Genomic DNA, 21,189 nt, shown 5'->3' with positions numbered 1-21,189 from the left:
CTGGAAAAGGTACTGTCCTTAGCTGGGAGCTCATATTGTCCTGCTGCAAGGAGTTTTTGTTGAAAACAGATCACTCTTTTCTTTGGGAATTTATCAATCTGTGAGTGCTATCGACTCACAGTTATCTCAGCTTTTTCAATTTTCTCTCTGTTTCTTGTCTCGGATGAAGGAAATAACTTGGGTAATTAAAACAAATGCAGGTGTTTAGTGGAGAGGGGGTTACAAGTTTTCTGTATGTTTGTCATTTTTTCCTCTTCCATGTACTTCCAGCTTCCAGCTCGGAGGTCTCGCACACCCTCGCTTGCTCTCACGATTAACTCCCTCCCCTTTTCTTTTTCCCTGTTTCTCTTTGGGGTTAGTTCAGAGCTCGCAGGAGCTCTTGCTCAGTTTTGTTCCTTCGTGTTGTCTTTGTTCAGCTGGGCCTGGGCAGCCCCAGGCTGCTGTTCCAGAGGCCCTGGAGGGTCTGTTTTCCATCACTCAGAGCGCGGGACGTGCCCACCGAGGTCACGGAATTTCCCTACGTTTACTCCACTTTAGTCTTCATAAACCTCCAGCAGTTCCTCATTAGTTCTCCTCAATACATCATCCTCCTTCTGCAGCCCCAAAATGTGTTTCAGGCCCTTTTATTTTCCCATTATTTATCTGTCTGTCATGCTGACCCATCCCAGCAGATAAAACAGTGGCCTCGCAGTGTGGTGTGTGTTTGAAGCTTGTTCTCGGGGAGCTGGAACTAAACACTGTCAGCAGGGAGGAATAACACACTTCCTGCCCTGTACCTGGCCTTTCATGTCCTCCATCTAACTGCTATTGCTAATTAATGCTCAGAGATATTTAAGGTGGTTTCTGAAATATGTTCATAGTTGTTGTCAGATGTAGGGCAGCATATCCAAAATCTTCCCATCAACTTCCCACCCTGTTTTAGTTTGTTAGGGTGTCTCTGCTCATCCTAAATCTTGCTTTTCTTGTTGATTGCTCCCTCCTGACCTTCAGACTTCGGCAGAGCTTTTGTCTTTGTGGTGGCTCACCCCAAAGTTGGTGCTGGATGTTTCAGCTGATTTAAGCTTGAAAGCTTTGCCTCCTCCCATGGTTTTCTTAATGGTTCCTGGGGATGTGTTTTGATAAATGCAAGTGAGCAGCTGTCTAAAATGCTGTGGAGAGGACTCAGAGTACTTTACCAGGCAACATGTTATTGAGTAAATAATCTCCAGGCCATCACATCTCAGCATTATGCAGGGTGGTGCTGATTACTGTTTGAATGAAATGCATCTTGATAGAATTATCATGGAATTCCAGAATGATTTAGGATCATTAAAGCCCAGCTCGTTCCTTTCCTCTGCTATGGGATATTTTCCACTAGACCAGATTGCTTCAGTCCCATCCAGCCTGGCTTTCTTCAAAAAATTCAGTGGCTACCAGGACTATGGTCCTTTCCCCTCAGGGATCCAGGATTCCAGGCCAAATCCGAGCCTAGTCTCTAACTGGTGGGTAGCTAAGCTGCTTGCTGCTGTCTTTATCGAAAGGAGTAAGTCATGAGGGAGAATATTTGCCATGACTTTGCTGATTTTTTTTTTTCTGATACTCTGCCTTTATTCTTTGATTTCAACTCCATCTCATAAATCACTAAATCATTGTGCAGCTTGACTGGTGCAGGTGCAGACACGTCCTGCATTCCACTCCAGGGCCATTTCTGTCTGTGTGAAATTATATAGACATGTACACAAAGCACCTGGGAATTTTGGTCTCGTAGCTTAAAGGGCAGATACCTGCATGTGATGTTCCTTTCCCCATCTTTTTACCCCTCACCCTCTTGCTATGTCTGGGGCTTTGACATGCAATCACTCTGGGGGAAAAGGAGTTGTTATGACTGTTTGAACTAACAATTCCCAGTGAATTTACAGGATTGTGTCCTTCAGAAGCAATTCAGTACGTTTTCATGCAGGCATGGACAAAAAACAATCAGAAGCATAATATTTTAGTATTTCTTTTTGTGTGACAGGCAGGTCTTAAGGTTTTGGTTCTCCTGAATATACGATGCTAGAACTTCTGAATTACAGTTTTATTTCCTAGACATCTTTGTGCCTCAATTGTTTTCTAAATTAGAGATGATTTGTGTGACACTGCTTGAGAACCAACCAACTGCTTATGGCTAAGCAGCATTTAATGATGATTTAAAGAAATCTCTGCTGTTTATCTCGGAAAGGGGTCATTGTGTTTGCAAACAGAGAAGCAGGAGCCTAATTGATGTCCAGCTAAGCCCATACTGCCAAACAACTGTCAGGAAAAGCTCTGGAACTGCTCCTGGCTACTGTGTGTGTGAGGCTGAGAAGCCTTTGAAGCAGACACGAGCAGAACAAGCTCATTATATTTGGTCTGTGGACAGACCATTAGTGTCTTTTGGGGTTTGTAGTATTTCTGCTCTTGTCTCTTGCCTCATCCATGTAAATGGAGATTTTCCATGCTTGCTGCACTGCTTCATTACTCAGCTCTATCACTTCCCCTTGCTGAGGGTTTGTTTCTCGGAGGGGGTCTCCCCAGAATGATCATAAAACAAATAAAATCATCAATTCTGCTTTCATAGCTCACCCTGCTTCTTGCTTCCCCTTTTGTTATAAAGGGTTGTGGAAAGATAAATACTGTTTGTTTTCCACGGTGTCAGACCTGCTGTCAGTGCTCTATAAATAACCCCTCTGGGCTGGGAATGCCAACCCCAGGCTCTCTGCAGCAGAAAGCAGGATTTTCTGCTATGACACGCTTCAGGCCAGGTGGATGGGGGAAAATGGGACTCATAAAAACTATTTCTCACTGGTTCTCATCCAAAAACATGGAATGATTTTGCACATCCCGGTTTCCAGCCCAGCGCCTTACCCGTTAATTCCCGGTGCCTCCCTGACAGACCATGAAACAACACCTTGATTGAGGGGGTTTTGCACTGGATTTTATTGGCAAAAAAAAGAAGAATGTATTGAGAGGAGAAGGAAATGAATCTGTAAACAGGGCCTTTCCTCAGTAAAATCCAAAGCCCTGTACCAAAGAGACCAGAGCTGTGATCCCCGTGGCGCTGGTGCAGCCTGGAGATGGGAAGGGACACAAGCCCAAGGACGGAGCTGGCTGGGGCTGAGTCCACCCCCAGCAGCAGGCAAGGCTACCAGAGGCAGCTCCGCTTCCTTGGGCACCAGCCAGTTCTTCAGGTCACTGAAAGAGTGGTTAAGCCCTTCAACAGGCCAGAGGTTTGTGTTCCTTCTTTCCAGTGCCTGGGTCCTTATTTCCCCCTCTGTTTACACATTCCTGGTCAGTTTGCTGCAGGCTGCAGCACTTTCAGAAAGCTGACGCGTTTAGAACCGAGAAACCTCAGAGGTTTTTCTTCTCCTGTCAGACATAGATGGCTTTTATCCAGTTGACTGCTTTACAGTGCCTTTATCCCTCGCTGGCTTGAAAACATTTCAGATAGTTCCTATTGTTTTATAGACCCTGTAGCTAGAAAACCAAGCTTGTGTAAAAACATCTGTACATAGCTGTGCAATAGGCTGCAGACGTGTAGGGTAATAAGGCATGATTGCATTCATTGTAGCATTTGCTCCACTGGATAATCAAATAGAAGCATTCCAGTTGCACACAGGATATGTAAGAGTAAAGGAAGGAAATGAAGGACAGTTGCCTACTGTACTTTTACATTTCTTTTGTTTTGCAGCTGCCAAGGCAAAATGCAATTTTGAGAGCAAGTTTTAAGTAACATAGAGATGAGATTTTACTGGTGATAACCAAGAAAACCTCACTGAGAAGTGTGCATAAAACTTGGCCTCCCCTTCCCCAAGAAGGGAGTTTGATCTGTGGATTTTTTTTTTCATTTGACTTGGTTTTTTCCCAGCTTTGGTTAATCATCTGGTAACATGACCTGGTATTATACCTAACCCATTTTGCAGGGTGTCTGGTCCTGGCAGGATTTTGCTACACCAAGTGCACTCAGTAGACTGAAAGTCACTTTAAATCCTTGGAATGTTGTTGGGTTTTATTTAACAATTCTCCCACTGCCTCAGCACAAGCTCCAAGCTTTTCAGCTGGGATTGTGCTCCACATAATGCAAATAGGAATTGGGTATCTAACAGTGCCTTGCAGCACTGAAAATCTTCCCTGTGTTCACCAGTGTGCTGAAAATGCAGTAGGGAGTGTGCTCCAGCCAGCTGTGATCCACTACAAGCTCATTCCATGGCTGGAAATATTAATGGCAGGTGCTGTGGGGAAGGTGATGAAATTTTGAGCTGACCCAAGAATGCACAGACACATTCTGGAAATAAATTACTGTCTCAAAATGCATGGCAGAATACTTTGAATTTTACGCATGTGAATTTGGCCGGATATTCCTTGTAGAAAATACTGGGGTTCCTTGATCAAATCCTTGCCAGTTTAGATAGGGAGGTGGCTATAGATAGTGAAATTTTAGCCAAATTATCACTGTCAGGTATATACATATGTGTGTTTTGGTGTATAAACTGTCCCTTGAAGAGAAGTGGATTTTCTTGGAATTTTATTTGGGCATAAGGGTTCTGCTATGTAGGTTTTTAAATTTCAGGTTCAGAATCCTATGATCTGCAAGGGTTTTGCCTGGATTAGTTTGACAAGTCTTTTTACTTTTTAGATCAGCTGATAGAAATACATTGAACTTATCAGAATAATAATAGTAAACCCCATAGACTCAACCCATCAAATATCTTTCTCCTCCTGTACTCTTTCAGCATGATCTGTAGAATGTGAAGGATTTCTGTGTTTGCTTAGCTCGGAATTAGCCTTGTATCCCTGCTTTGGTTGGTGGTCGTGAGCAGTCAGCAGGTTGAAGGCATTTGTTGGTTTTGTGTGGTTGTTTCATACATTTTTGTGTGGCTGCTTTGCCTGAGCTGTTTGCACTAAGGCTCTGCTGGCCATAACTGGGCTGCTGGGTACACATGAATGTTCTGCTGAGGATCTGCTTGTTGGTTTTGGTAATATCATCCATCAAGCTCCAGCATGTACAGCAATATTTGTGCTGTAGCAGACAAACAGTGTAAACACTGCAGTTATTTATAAGAAAACTGGCCAGTGAGTTAGGAAACTCTGTGTGCATGTTTTTATTTATTGAAAACAAGCCCAGCAGTCTAATCAGACTTTGTTGTTCTTGAAATGACAGGAAAATAGAAGACTGAAGTTAGATTTCTGTTTAGAACGTATATTTTGTATCTCTGTATGCTCACGTTTCTCGTGTTCTCCAGTTTGTTTGCTTTTCTGGTTTTGTCAGTCAGAGAGCAAATCTTGCCTCCAGCTTGGCCTTGGCTGGGTCCAAGAGTGGATGAAATTCCTGCTAGAGCTCTCTCGACCTGTGTCCTGGCTCCTGGGGAAGTATTGGTGCTCCTTCTAATCCCTTTGATGACTCTTCCAAGCGTCTGTTGACTTCAGAGGGGCAGCGTTGTTCACTGGAGCTGCTCTGTCCTTCCACATGGTTTTCCCTGTGTCTCCTGCCTGACCTTCTGCACCACGTACTTCAGCAGCCTTTGAATCGAGATGCTTTCCTGTGGGAATCCTGGGATCCTGCGACACAAAAATGTTGCTTAAGGGCTACTGGAGTTCTAAATTTTGTAGTTTCCTTTCAGCAATGTCTGTTGCCTCACCAGAGTCCAATAATTATGTTTCAGTTTCATGTGCTTCCTCTTGCTATCTTATTCCTTCTTCCATGATGTTCTCTGATTTGCCCCAGACTTCTTTCTATGGGTTATCTGTCTCACTTGGATCTTCCCATTTCCCTTCTCCCTCTGTGGAGCCCAGTGAGGGGCAGAGGTTCCTGGCACAGCCCTCCCTTGTTGGCATTCTCTGGGATGTCTCTCTGCATCTGAGGAACTGGGAAGGGTGTGCTGCTCCTGGCTTACAGCAAAGGTCTGGATTCTGGGAGCGTTTGGCCCTTTCCATGATGAAGAACCCCAGCTCTTGATTACTGCAGCCAGGATTTTGTTCAATGCACTGATGGGTTTACAGAGGACACCCACCCATGTACTGAGTCTCTGAGCCACTGCATGGTCTGAACACAGAGGTAAATCAAGCTTCCAGCCTTTACACTTAAGAAAAAAGACAAAGGTCAACCTTCTGGGGGTGGAAACTGAGTAAAAGAAGCCAGGAAATGTTGGAATGCACCTTTTCCAGCGCTGGGGGTTATAATTTGTTGATTCCAGTGAGACTTTGATTAAGCCTGTGCTGATTTTGATAGCTGGCTCTGTTGGAGTGGATGTAACACACATCCAGCTTGTTCTGTGGGGATGCCGTGCAGCTGATTATGTTATCGTTAATCAGGTGGCTTTGTTAGGAAATGCTTCTCATTATATGGCAGCTGCCAGGAGGCCACTGCCACTGGGCTCCCAGGCAGGCTGGTTCAAAAATACCCAACCTGCGTAGCTGGGAAGTGCAGCTGTTCCTGCTGCAAATTCCCTCCAGGAATCCTGAGTGCGGTTTGACAGCTGAGGAGACCCTGCAAACTGTGCTGCACTCTCAGGACAGGATTCTCAGTCAGGGACACAGGGATGTGGCTCAGAACTGGAAGTGTCACCCAGGCAGGTGTTGAGGAGCTCCTGCCTTTCCTGGGGGTGTTTTATTTGGAAACACGTGGGACTAGAAGAGGCACATCTCTCCCTGTTGTGAGAACTTCAGCACAAAGCCCCGGAGCAGCAACATGAACACAACATGCATGAAAATGTCCCCTGGCTCCTGCAGCATCCTGTGACGATTTTCTTTAGTGTTGTCACTGTCAACCTCCCGGGCTGTCACTTCTGAATTCAGTCCATAAAGGCCCCAGGACTGGGACTGTGCCTTGACTTGTGTCTGTGAGGCACCAGGGACTCTCTGGCTGCTGTCAGTCATTGCAAAGAGCTCAGTGGTATTCATCCAAATTTGTGTTTTCTTTCACTGGAGCTCAAGTTTGAACATGACAGATTTCTTTTTATTAAGTGTGAGAAAAGCTCAGGCTGGTCTTTTTCAGAGTGAGAATTTCTCTGTAGCTGGTGTGACTTTAAAGGTGACATTTTATTTTTGAGGACTCTAGAGAAAGAGGTACCTTTTAAAACTAGATTCAGGACATATTAAAAATATCTCCAGCCACGTTACCTCTGAAATTAGCCATTACTTCTCTTCAGTCAGGCTGGTGATGTGATGTGTTTATGTCTTGCATAAACTGCCCCGTGGGTCTTTCCCTTCCTGGGGAGTGGAAGCCAGGATGGACAGCTCTGTTTGGGAACCCAGGGGAGAGGCTCTTTGGGTTGGTAGTAACCCAAATATTTTAACCTGGTTTGGTGAGTGTGTCTGTGCCCCGTGTGTCCTTTGTGCCCGTGTCTGTCTCCCCCAGTGATGGTTGTTCCCTATTATTTTTATAACCCATTGTCCAATTGGAATCAAATTTGACGATATGGAGCTCAGAAATATCGGGCTTTCAGAAGTTTTCTGAAAATTAGGAAACTAAACAGAGGAAGGAGCCTTCTCCCTCTGATGCTGCCAGTTAGGGAAAGATTGCATCATCCTTGTTTACATCAGAAGCCCTGAGTGGAAGTGGTAATCTCTAGGAAATCAAGCCATTAATTTTGCAGTAAGTTTAGGGATTTTTAAATTTATTCTCTCCTCCCTTTCCACCGTGCTATCGTGCTCTGCCAGAACAAATGCTCTGCCTGTTGGTGGTGTGTGAGGAGAGGGGCAGAGCCATGGCACTGCCCACTGCCATGGAAGGATCATTTTCACTCCCCAGCCCTGGCAGCAGAGGTATCAGCCAGGATGGAGGTGCTGGGGACCAGCTTTTCAACCCAAGTTCTGACTTAACAGAGTAACTCAACCCGATTAACCTTATCAGGCACAGCCCTCGGGTTTGTCAGCCTTGTCAAGTCAGGCCATGAGGTTAAATCAGCACTCAGCAAAGAATTAAAACAGAAGGGCTGAATCAAGAATTTCTGAATAAGTTTATCAGTGCTGGATGGCATCTCGCCAGAGTGAAGCCAGGAGCTTCAGCAGCCCTGGAAGTCAGGATGTGGGAGCTGCAGATGAGAAGTATCACAAGAGCAATTTGGAAAAGCATCTGTTTGGAGTTTGATCACTGTGCCTCATCCCATTTGCTGGCCTGCCTTCCCTGCAGCTCACCTGAGCTGCTCTGATGTTGCCAGGAGAACGTCTTTGACATGCATACAGCACCTAAAAATAAAATACACTTTAAATGTTAATGTGTTTCAAAAGTACAGATTCATTCAGGTTTTGAGAGTAATGATTGCTGAGTCATTCTGTAAGAACATGGAAAAAATGACCTGGGGAGCTGTGGAAGAATGCCATTCATCAGCAGCACAGGTGTTCAGCCATCTCCAAAGCATTCAGCAGACTGGGCTGACACTCTCCAGACACTGAAATATTGTTCATTGTACGTTACTGAACGTTGTTTAACCATTGCAGGGCTGATCCTTGCTCATGAACCCACCCCTGACCAGCACCACACCACAGGCATGGCTCGGGAAAGCTCTTGGCACTGTTAGAAAAATCTTTTAGTTTATTTGCAAAGCTTTATGAGTTTCTTAGTGTTTGCAACTGCAGGAAGGAAAAAACTGGAACTGAGTGCTGGACCCTGACTGTTTGCTCTTAATGCTGTTTGGTACAGAGACTCCAAATATTTTTTCTGATTTATTGCCAAGTCTGACCTTGTCTCTTCATTGTGGAAGGGAGATAGTGAGGAATTTAAAGGCTCCAGAATCCCTGCTGATGACTTCCATGTTCTTCTTTGTTTAGTAGTCTCATTAAAAGCTCTGATTTGATATTTTTCTTCCTTCTCTCTGAATTCAGGCCCTCTGTTGAAGCAGGTGGCTCAGATGAATTACAGGGACAAACTGAGAAGTCCAAAAGTGGAATTCACAGAACTCATCTGAAAAAAAAATGAAAATAGCCCTAAGGCTCGTTTTGGAACCTTACACAGTTTGCAGAGCTGCAGCTGTGGCAGGCAGTGCCAGGGCTGCCCTTCCATTCCTTGGGAGATGGTAACCTGCAGGTGGGAATCCATCCTGAGGACAGGTGTTGGCAGACTGACATAGGCATATGGCAGAGTGGTGGGGATGGGGCGTGGGAGACCACAAGCACTTTCCTTTCTGATGGCAGGGTTGTTTTATATATATATATATATATATGTTTATTTATTTATTTGTTTATTTATTTGGTGAGTTATTTATTTCCTGAAAGATTCAGCTTAGGGGACAGCTGATGCAATTCTTGAGCTCAGGCCTCTTTCACCAGACAGCACAGGTCAAAATGAAAATACTGAACAACTGATTTTTAATAACATCTGGGAATGAGAAGGCTGAGATTCATAAAGGTTGTTTAGAGCAGGTGCAGGTGGAGCTCTCTCCTTTTTTCAAGCCATCCAGAAGGTGAGAGATGTGCAATCATTTTTATCCTGTGTCTCTGTGCTGCAGCCACTGCAGTGAAAGAGTCACTCCCACTGCTCCACAAACCCTGAATCCAGTGCTGAGTCCTGCTGCTGCCTTGAGGGGTTGCCTGCCTTTTGCATGTTGTCATGCTGATGTTTCTGTGCATGTGGGAAGGGAAGGTCCTGCTGAACTCTGCAGCAGTTTGTAGAAAGGACTGGCAGGTTCATCCACTGAGCACCATGAGTCCAGCACAAGATATTCAAATCCAAATGCCTTTGTGCCCCAGGCAGAGGTGACTTTTGAGGGCCAGGATCCAAATCCTGATTTGCAGATTAGTTTCACAGTTGTTGATGTTTTCTTTGAGTTCTCGGTCTCTGTTCCTGTAGCCTTTCACAAGCATCAGGTCTCTGCTGCCTTCTGCCAGATCTGATTCCTTTCTGGTGTGAGATATCCCTGAACATTGTCCCCTGTGCTTCTCTCTTTTTCTCTCACTATCTTGTATCTCTCTGATTTCCATCCCTTGTTCCTATACCAGTTCCAACAGCGCTTCCACCTTTATGCTCAGTGCCAGGTTTTGCCCACACTTCCCTGCCTGAATAATTCCATGCCCTCAGACTCAAGTGAACCCATGATGCCAGAGACTTCTGACCCAGGGGTGTAGATCCTTTTTTCTCCAGCAGTAAGCACACACAGACGTTCTCAGGGAGCTCATCTTCCCTTCTGATCTTATCTCCTGCCCTCCTTGACCCCTGCCTCCCTCAGCAGTGACTCCCTGCTGCCTACGAGATCAAAGTCATGTTTCCTGAAGCCTTCTGGAAAACCCATATTATCTCCATTTGCTGCTTTTCTGTCCCTGTCTCTTCTCATTCCCTAATCTCTTCCCATTTCTCTTCCTGCCTTGTTCACTAAATCTGAATTATGCCAGGCTTCTGTATTCATCCCACCGCTGTGTGTTAACTCATTCAGTCCAATCCCCAACTGGAATCCCTCTCTCAAATGCACCTGGCCTGCTCTTCCCCTGCCTTTTCCTCTCAACAGCTGTCCTAATATATCTTACTTGGAGTAATGAAGCCCATGTAATTCCATGTGTGTGTGTGAGCATGGAGACTTTCAGCACCAGGCAGTGATGTCTATAAGCAGATGGTGAATTAGCTGCCTGGATTTGGGAATCAGCGTTCAGGAATGGTGGTCTGATTTGGATTAAATGTCCCAAACTCCCTATTTAACTAGAGAAACAGGATTGCAGGAAGGAGCTGTGTTTGAGATCTGCGTGCAGCAGGAGCCCAGGCTCCGGGGAGTGTTGGGGAGAAGCTCTCTGGAATGTGGCTGTTAGCATATCAAAGTAGAGTAAACATGGAGATGATACCCTGCTTCCTCTGGCCCAGTTAATTAAGGCACTCCTCCTGTCTCCCTGGATGGGGAGGATTTATTAATGTGCTGTCATCCAGGGGAGTGATGGTTTGCTGAAAGGGAGGAGCCATGAATGGCACGGAGGATGTCACGCTGAACAAAGAGCAGATGTCAAAGAGACAGGGAATTTCTTTTATCTCCTGCTTTGCTGAAGTCTTAGATCCTGGTGTTTTATCATAAAAGCGTAGAAAAGTAGGGCTGCAAAGAATTTCAGGTGGGCTTTTAGTGCATTCCCTTGCTGCGAGGCAAGATCAGTGGTACCTGTGTCACTGATGGATATCTGCTCCAGGAGGCTGAGCAGGGTGCTTGTTTCCAGCTCTCCCTGAAATCCAGTGGGCACCACACCTCTGCTCAGGTGTGGTCAGTGTGGTGAATATTTATGTTTGTGATCACAAATCCTGCTGAATGGCACTGGGAAGGAACGTGGTTTCAGAGGTGCCTGTGCCAAACCTCTGAGGGTTTCCAAAGATTGTCTGCTCTTACAGTGCAACGTGAATAACGTTTTTGTAGGCCTTGGTTAAAAGGGTCTTCTTGGCCAAAAAAAGTGTTAAACCGTCTCTCAGCTTTCTTGTCTCACTGCATTTGGTGTCTGAAACAGCTTTTGTTGGTGTGGGTGAGGACAGATATCCCTGAAGCTGGGAGAGGTCTCAATCTCTAGCGCTTTTCTGCTGTCTGGGCAGCCCCCTCTGCCCAAATCAGTGAATTAGCAGAGTGGAAATCCAATGCAAATACCACTGGAAAAAAGCTCTTGCCATCTTGGGGAATATCTGTGTGCGGGCAGGTTGGTAAAGGAGCAGATAAATGATTCATCCATTAAACTTGTAAAACCTCAGTAGGGTTCCCAAGAAACAGAAAAGCCCTGCAGAAAGACTGAAAGGTAAAGCTGAGGGTTGGCAGTGCTGGGGAGGGGATTCCACATGTCCCATTAATTGCTGTCCTGCAGGGTAATTAAACAGGGAAAAGGAAGATAGCAAAAGCGCTCCTTTAAGCTCTGATGATTAAATCTTGCTGCCTCTGCAGGTTTACAGACATGAAGAGGTCTGGCCTCACAAAGGCATTTTTATCAGGAAGGTACTGAGGAGGGCAGCTGCTTTAAGTGTCAGGTAATTTGGAAATGGGGCAGTGCACTCCTGCCTGGGCTCCAGTGTGGGATGAAAGAATTGTCTGAGGAGTTCTGTTGAGCTGCAGTGGTGCCATAGGTAAAATTTGGGTGTTTCTGCCTGAATCACAATCCTTTCACAAACATTAAGGCACATGGTTGAATCTGGCTTGTTCAACTAGAGCCCTGGTCTTGTGAAATGTTACCCAGGGCACTCATCAGACCTTTGGGTGTCGTATCAATATTCAATGCCAAGTATCTCCAGTTATTCCTAATAACCAGAAAACTCTCCTGCCACAAGTATTGAGCATTTCACTCAATTGTGCTATGAGGACCTTGTGTTCTGAGGAGTTTGTCCTTGAGAGCTCCAGAAATGTCTGCTGGTACTGTGAATATCAGGGAGAGATTAGATCTGTTAGTCCTCGAGTGCAATGAAAATCAGGAGATACAGAAAGCACCTACACTTTGTGTTTCAGCAGTTTATTTTTCTTGCTGGGCTTTTGGGATTCTGGCAGCAGTTGTGTACACTGGAAATTACAGTGTTTTCAGAAGAAAAAGTTACTCCATTGGGCACTACAGGACAGCTGTCTGAGTTCTGGGAGAGTTGTGCTGCATCCCTGCAGGTCATGGTGAGCAGAGTTTTACAGGGGTCATGTTGGAATTCAGGACAGGCTGAATTGGACAGACAACTGGATGGTTGCACTGTGATTTCTGTAGTTGTGGTTCGTGGTGAGTGTGTTGTTTCCAGTGTGGTTTTTGTTAAATGCAGTAACAATGAAAATTATTGCTAAGGGAAACGGTTTCCATATATGAACATTAAACTCTAATGGAAACCATGTTGTGACTGCAAGATTAGCAGAAATTGGCATCGTGAAGGACTACCCAGCATTAAGCCAAATTAATCTGTACCACTAAGACTGCATGTCCAGCTTTGAATTAGGACATTCTCATAAAATGAAGGAACAGATCACCCTGTTCACTTTTCTGGATGGTCCCAATAAACCAAACTTGGCCTGGAGGCTCAGTGGTGACAGCCTTAGCCTGTCTGTGAGGGCCCTTCCATGGATACAGTTCTTTTTCACCTGGATACCACTGACTCTTGAGACCTCTGTTTATTCAGCTGTAGAACAGTGTTAGTACCTATCTTGGAGGCAGTTTAGTGGGTTTCTTCTTTAATGTTTCTTAAATTTTGGAACCTTTTCTATGTAGGCTTTATAGAAGGGGAGAAGTATTTTTCATTTTAAGTATCACAAGCACTGAAAGATCCCCTTGGTGACTGACTTGATGTGTATATACAGGCAGGGCATCTCTGTCAAACATATCATTGCCATTGAATGGAAAGGCAGAGCATGAATCACTTCAGGGTTTCCTGATTTTACTCCTGTAGGATGTTAAGAGAGGCTAGAGGAATGTAATTGATGGCAACGTGCGAGCTGCACAAATTGAAAATCATGGGAGGATGAGAAAAACATCAGCTCAACACCAAACCAGTAATGATGGGGAATGGGAGGTTTGCTCCGAGCATGTGGATATGCAGGGAGTCTCTGTCTGTGCCAAGCAGACTTCAGGACTGGGAGTTTGGCTCCCTTCCCAACAGCAAATACATTGAGCAGGAGGAGAGCCAGCCAAGTTTTAATCAAGTAAAAGTTCTGTATCCAGAGGTGGTTGGCAAAAGAAGAGATTAAAGTATTAGGAATGCAATGAAAACAAGACATTAGAGAGTTGAAAGCTGGAGTACCTGGACAAACCACTTGCTGAGTGAATGCTCCAGAGCTGTCAGGAGGAAGCCCCAGGTATTTGGAGTAGGACAAAATGGAAACCCAGGCACCAGGTCTTGTCTTCTCCCAGCTCTGGCCATCCCTGTGGCCAGTGTGTCATATCCTCATGCCTTGCAGAGCTGTTGGGATAGATGGGATCATTCCCCTTGGAGATCCTGCTGGTGGAGGGCTCATAGCTGGCAGGAAGGCCAACAGCTGCAAACTGTTTATGTATGACAAGTTTTTGGATAAATGTGAGTTTACACAGTTGCCTGTGTCCCAGGGTTTGCTGTGGAAGGGCAGATAGCTCTGTGTGTCCAAGCACAGAAGTTATGGGCTGTAATTATGTAATTTCTCAGGAGAGAAAGGAAAAAACCCCTCGTGCTTGGTAATAGTAAAAATAGTAATTGGCTTTCCTTTTCCTCTTCCACTGATGCTCCTGCTTGACCTTTCTTATATATTAAAAATAGGTTTGTAGTTATTGCTGACAGCATGTCTGAAAGATAAGGACATTTTTTCCCCAAAGAAAGCCACTATCTCTATATTTGCAGAAGCACATGAGAAGTGTGGGGTTTTCTTAAAAAATAAACAAAAATCCCAGTTCAGCTTCCTTCCCTACTTTTCATTTTCACATGCACACACCTGTCTCACAGAGAAGGCCAGAAGCAAAGTTACCAAATAAAAGCATTTCCTCTTACATTATTCCCAGCCTGGTAGAATCATGGCACGCCAGGATTTTCACAAACATGTCTTGAGTTCATGAAGTTTTTATTCCAGTTCTGCAGACTTGAAAGGCTCAGATAAAAATCTGGAAATTTAAGAGGCAGACAACAGTTTCCATTCATCCCAATGAAGGCATAAATCACGTTAATGCAGCTTCCAAGGCATTGTGCTACTGTTGTTGTTGGTTAAAGGTGTGTTCTCCTCTGCATATCAGCTACGTGGATCATTGTACTGGGTTACAAAAAAGTTGCATTTATGTTAATGGTTCAGATAGATTTACTAGGAAACTGGAGTATGTTTGCAGATCAATAATTTATTTGCTGCTGATATTCTGATGAAAGGAATTAATGCTAAAATGTATTGGTCCAGAAGAAAATTATAGTCTTAGGAAATAGTTTGATAGAAAAAATAGATTTCAAAAACGTTTTTAAGGCAAGCTTTTTCAGGCTTAAAATGTGATACCAATTTGTTATAACTGGCTTGCTGTTCCAGAATGACTCTTATTAATAAGCACTCAGCAGTTCACGAGCTGGACTTCTTACTGGGTTCATTCCCTGTACTCCAAAGGTTTCTGCTCTTCCAGGATTATGAGTTTCTCTGCCCAATCCATTTCTGTAATAATAAACTAATTTTAAATGGCTACATATTTTAATTGATCATTGCAGATATTATAAAATGGCCACACAGGATTCACATTAAGCACTGAAAATAGCTAACAAAAATAGATGACTAATAGTCTGTAACTGAGCCACAGTCACTACTTCTTTGACCACTGGTGGATGTACAAGTCCTTAATCGTTACTTTTCCACCTCTGAATAATGAGGGTTTTAGCAGAGAGCAAAAGCCAAAATAATAATGTGGATATGCATTGCCAGGTTCAGGGGGGATTAGAGCCACTAAACAAAGACTTGAGAAGAATTACTATTTGGGATAATGTATTTGACATTTTAATTGGTATTTAACATGTTTTAATATATTGGCAGAATTCTAGACTGTTTTGCTGCACCACACCTCCCAAAAAATGGGAATGTTGCCCCCTTCCATCTCCAATGATGCCAAACATAGACCCAGCCTCATTTTATGAAATCTCTCAGAAGGAACTTGGCAGGAATAATTTCAAGCAAAACTGACTTGCCTGATTGACCCCTGAGCCTGAAATGGCAATTGTTGCCCCTCAGTTAAAACCTCGTGTGTCAAATACAACTGAGAGAGATTTTGGCATAGGTTAATGGAAGATAAAGGTGGAATAATCAGGTTTAGTAGCAGGAATAAAACACTGTTGGTGAAAGTTCTGCTCTGGTCATTTCTGCCTAAAACTGCTGAAAGGGAACCGAAATATCTTTCCCTATTCAGTAAAATTGTCCTTCAGCTGACTCAAATACTGGGTTTTGGCTTCCCTTTAACCAAAAAGTGGCGCATTCATTGGGCCACCAGGTGTGTGGACTGAGCTTGCAGTCTCAAAAATCTTTCTCAAAGGAGGCTGTTACTTCCTGAGCAATTCCTTGATGTCCTTTGGACTATTCTGCATTTAAGAAGCGAGTCAGTCCAAGAAGAGTGCTGAAATCCAGCCTTTTATGACCATTGATTTAAAAGGTTAAATCTTGATCTCATTTTTTTTGCACGTGTATGAATCTGCCCTTTCACAGTCAGCATTTTGAAAGCAAGTGTTGGTGCCTGATTCCAGCCTTTGCTCTTTGCTGCAAGTGCTGAAGGAAAAGGCTGTTGCCCATCCCTTCATCCCTGGGCAGCAAATATCCACATCCTTAATGTCACCAAAACTCATAAAAACAGAGCTGGACTTCTTCCAGGACTAAGGTTTTACATTTGCACCCTGATAAACACAGCTTTGTCAACTCTGAGAGGGGCAAAAAAAGGGAAACGGGGAGATCCTGACTCCATTGCATGGTCATGATCTGCTCCTTAAAGGAGGCAGCTCCGTCCAGCCACCTCTCCATGGAACCGGTCCTGCAGTGAGGAAATGGATTCCTTGTGTGCTGTTAAATACAAATAAAAGCAGACATATCCACTGTGGCACCCTGAGCTAGCCCGTGATGCCACCACAGCATTCCCTGGTGCAGTGGCACTTTCGGCAGGGGACAGCCTGGCTGCAGGAAGGACAGATGAGGACTATTGTTTTTCCATAGCAGAGGTTTCATGCCGTAACTTTTGAATTCCTTTTTGGCCTCAGCCTCAAACCGTTCGTGGTGCCCACACAAACAGGAGAACACTGTGCATGGATCAGATCCTAAATTCCACTCAGTAACAGGAGACTTGTGCCACCTACATTGGCTTTGTGACTCACCAGCAGCACTTCGCCAGCTCTCCTGGCTCTGACACTCTCGCTTTCTTTTAAGCATGAAAATAAGGGAAAATGTAAGATCTTTTCAGAGTCTCTGCTTTATTGTTTTATTCCTTCTCCCTGACTTCATTCTGAAAATGGAGAGATCTCCATTTAAATGCTTGTTCAGGCTCTTTCACTGCATCTTCTAATGCTGTAGCAGAGGCTATTAGTAGACAAGTTGAGATGAATTTTTGGGTCAGTGAATATATTTTCCAACGAAAGCAGTGAAGGTGAGTGTGTTTTACTTATTTCCTGTCTGACAAAACTCTGGGCTGATTCTTCACTTGGGTGGAAAGATTCTTCACTAGAGGAAGAAACTACTCAGATGATTTTGTATGGTAACTGCTCTCATAGTTTTCATTCTGGTTGCATTTTTGATCACTGTGGTTGTTACTGCTGTATGTTTTGAGTGAATGTGCTGTTTCACTGGTTTTGATGGGAACATTCTCTGTGTTTTTGTTGCAGGAATTGCTTACCTAGGTGGTGTCTGCAGTGCCAAGAGAAAATGTGTTCTTGCTGAAGACAACGGTCTCAATCTGGCATTCACAATTGCACATGAACTTGGGCACAAGTGAGAACTTGTCCTTCTGTTTCCTTCTTTACTGATTCCGCTGCAGGATACTTTTATTTAAAGCCAGACAAGTGCAATTACTAGTGTGGCGTGTTTGTTATGATTTCATAAATTTGGCACATCGATATATAACTTAATTTTCAGGAGGCTTGTGTAAATACCCATTTTAGCACACCCATTTATAAACCTTTCTAGCTGATCTTCCCATTTTCGGTTCTCTGTTCTGATTCCGAGTAGCACAAAGAGGCCTCAGTCTCTTAAATGACTGACAGTAATAAAGACAAATTCTGCTTTTCTTTACTGTGTAGAATAGGTCCACAAAACCAACATGAGCTTCAAAATCTTTGAACTTGCTAAGTTTTCTCTGAAGTTCAGGTGTATGTGTCAAGGACTTTAATAGTTAAATAGTTTGGTAATGGTTTCATCTCTGCACGTGAAGTAATCTGCTGTGACTGAAATGGTGAACATCAATATTTTGGAAATGCCCTTAAGCAGAATTATTTGATCAACAGAAAGAAATCCTGTAACTTGATTTATCAGCTCAATCACACCTAAGCAAGACACTTTGAACACGCTGGAAAAAGCAGGAAAGAACGTGATAAGTCCTAGTCAGACAGAAATGTACAGAATGAGATTACTGGGTACTTTCTGCGGTTGACTTTGGAGACTCTTTAAAGCTGCCTGTAAATATCCCATGGGCAGAAGAAAACAAAACTGACTGAAGAATCAGCTGCATCCTCTTAGTGCAGATAATGAGTTAACCAAAGGTCAGCTCCACATTCCCTGCTCTCCAGGCCCACTGTCACTGCACTTATAACACTGATGAGGTTTCCCCCTTTCCATTGACGACACTCTGGTTGCAGTGGCACAGTCAGACTGTGGGAGGTGCAGAATTAGGCCAGGAACAAAGTTAAACGGGGGGCAGGACTCTCAAGCACTCTTTCCTTCAGCCTCTCTGGATGTAAGGTGGGAAATCCCACCTTTGTTGCTGTAGCAAGAAGTTGTGCCCGAGTTCTTTCTGCACCCTTCCTACAGCTCATGTGTCTGATGTATCTTCCTTTCCTGCAGTAAGAAGTATTTCACAGCTAAGTCAGAGCCAATGGAGCGTGTTCAGGTTCTGGCCAGTCTCATTCCATGACAAATAATTACTTTATGGCAATGTATTTCAAAGTTGCATGGAGGATATTTAGGTTACCTACCAAAAATGAATCTCCTGTTCACCCTCCAGTGACACCAAAGGCAGCTGAGCCAAACCGAGGGTGGTTTCAGCAGAAATGAAGGACATTTGGTTTTGGTTTTATTTAGATTGCACGCCAAGATGTTAAACTGAGCCTAAACTTAATAACAAATTAACCTGTGGGTAATGCTAAGGGAAATTCAGCACTCATCTTTGGATGGGCCAAGAGCAAGAGGGAAAAATACTTGAGCTGCAGAAAATCCAGCTGTGTGAAAGAGTGAGACTGGTCTGCCCTGCTGTTTGCCAAGTTTCTCAGCAGAGCTGACAAGCTTCCTTCTAATAATGCCTTGCAAAAAAATCCCCATCATAAATAGGGGATGTAATGTTTTCAGATACAGCTCTCCATCTGTGCAGAAAATTGCAAACTCCATTTTCTCTTCTGAGGGCAGTTTTGGTGGTAAGACCATAATTTTTTTCCTCTGCTGGTTTTCTTTCTTTGCCTTCCTCTTGGAAAACTATTTCAGGAGTTTGCCAGTGTTGCCAAATCAAAACGGGGGGCAGGGGGGGGAAATGCCATGTCTGTCCCCTCCCAACCCGAACATCAAAATCATCCCTCTGTGCTGTCACCCACCAAAACCTGGCTGCTAATTTCAACCTCTGAGCAATTGACTGGTGCCTTTCTGGAGGCCAACAGCAATCTTTTCATTGACCTTACGAGGTGTCAGGCCTTATTCTTCTGGTGTTAAACTGCAGTTTGATGCTCTGAGCAGTCCTTTTTCAGCACGTCTTGTCCAAATAGAATTCTTTGCAGACTTGACTTAAAAACTCAGAGGTTTTGAGTGAAATGTAAGGAAACCCATTGCAGACATGAACACGAAGCTGACCTGAGCTTTAAAAGTGAAAACCAAGGAAAACTAGGTGCAAGTTCCTTAATTTAGAATAAAATCCAATCAAAACTTACATCCATACTGGCAAAAATAGAAATTTTGGAGAGCCATAATTTCGAGCTTTATTGAAGTCTGATTTCCTTATGAGTGTAGAAAAGCTGAGATTTATTATTCTTTCCTTAAGACTAACAAATGTCTGTGGAGATCACAAGCCCAGTTTGGCATTCACAGATAGTTTCTGATGTGGACTTTGGAAAAAGTGAATGGATTACTAATTGATGTGTCAGATTCCTAATCTGCCACTAATGTCATTTGGACTGACTGCAAAAAACACTATTCCGGACAGCTGCACTGTGAAAACATGGAGGCACCATTAAATAGGTCCATCAGGAGGAAATAGCTCCTATGAAAGTTGAAGGATGAAAGTTCATCTTCAGGTTTAACCTGTGGGGTTGTTGCTTGATGATGGGGTGAGAGACATGACTTTCATATTTAAATCTTCAAGTCTGTGCTGATGGTTTTGGTCCATGGACACAAAGGGGACATCCCTCTGTATTTAGATACAATTTTTACTATAGAGGATCCAGGAGAAGAGTCTTGGCTGTTACAAAAAGGCAACAGGCAGGGAGCATATTGAGGCTGCAAATCATAAACTTCTTCCCACACAAGACAGGACCCTCAGCAAGCCTTGTTCCTTCAGTCAGCTGGGTCAGCAGTGGTTGTCTTTTAAAACAGCACACTTGAGTATAACCACAGTTTGTTGGATTTTATCCAGGGTGTGCTGGGTGGAGTCCTGACCTGCGCAGAAGGGAAGACCCAGAGATCACAGTGGTCACTGAAGTCTTAAAATGTATGAGTCTGAGATCTGCATATTATAAACATATTATGAACACTGAGCATTTCTTACGCTCGTCTTCCCTCAGAATTGCAGGGCAAGTCCATCAGTAAAAGCTCAGAAGTGCCCCACTTTTGTCACCAGGATCCTGACTGGTGCTTCCCTCCTCCTCCGCCTCGGTGAACTGCCCCAGTGTGAGGCTGATCTGAGAGTCACACCCCAAAGACCACCCTGAACAACTGACTTGGAGGAACAGTGCCACTTCCTCCCCCCCAGTTCCCTCTTTGCCTACAGCAGTGACTTTGTTACCATTTTCTAGTCCTTCTCCAAAGAAAAAGTCGAATAAGTTTTTGAAACAAAAGCTGGGATTCAGCCGTGTATCCCTTAACCCGAACGGAGCGGGGTGGGCTGCAGCCAGTGGTTTCTCAGGACAACAATGCCAGCTCTGTTGCCATCCCTGTTTCTTTCAACAGCCTCAGCTTTCCTGTTGTGGGACGGGGGCAGGCTTGGGTGAGGAGGGAAGACTCCCATTCATGAGCCAGCAGAACCTGGCACTGCCCGGATGGGGAGAGAATAGCCCGAGGTGGTGTGGCTGGGAGCCACGCTGGGGCAGATGCCCTTAGGAAAGAGGATTAAAATCAACTGACAATGAGCAAGGAGCTGGCTCTTGCCAACAGCCTGAAACCACATGGCCTCAAACTTGAAGCTGAAACAGATGAGGACAAAAACGAGTCCAAAGGTAAAAGCCCATAATGCACAAACCAAACAGCTCAGGGCTTGGAATCAGACAAGAGAAGGGTTTGGAACCAGCAGGTTTCTCTCCAGTGTGCTTATTTGCTTTAGATGTTAGGTATTGATAGCGGTAGCTTGGTTAAAATTACTTCAGGGTGCATAATTATTTGCTGCATGATGAAGTATGGCCTTTGTGGTGTTGCAGGTAAGGGAAAAGCACTCTGGATGTTCCCTTTGTGGCCTGGTATTTGTGCTGAT

General features: G+C 44.2%; 1 protein-coding gene across 1 annotated transcript in view; it reads left to right on the top strand.

Annotated features, from left to right (window-relative positions):
- Positions 1–21,189, top strand: part of ADAMTS17 (ADAM metallopeptidase with thrombospondin type 1 motif 17) — a 151,343-nt gene that overhangs the window by 41,543 nt on the left and 88,611 nt on the right. Inside the window, exon 8 of the mRNA XM_066196414.1 lies at positions 17,195–17,300. Within this exon, the coding sequence (XP_066052511.1) occupies positions 17,195–17,300 (106 nt within the window). The remainder of the gene's footprint in view (positions 1–17,194; positions 17,301–21,189) is intronic.

Source organism: Chamaea fasciata, unplaced genomic scaffold (genome assembly GCF_029207755.1).
Source record: "Chamaea fasciata isolate MVZ Bird 193981 ecotype frontalis unplaced genomic scaffold, bChaFas1.0.hap1 SCAF_14, whole genome shotgun sequence".
Taxonomy (NCBI): Eukaryota; Metazoa; Chordata; class Aves; order Passeriformes; family Sylviidae; genus Chamaea; species Chamaea fasciata.
Note: the sequence above shows the minus strand (reverse complement) of the source record. Positions and strands in the feature narration are given on the sequence as shown.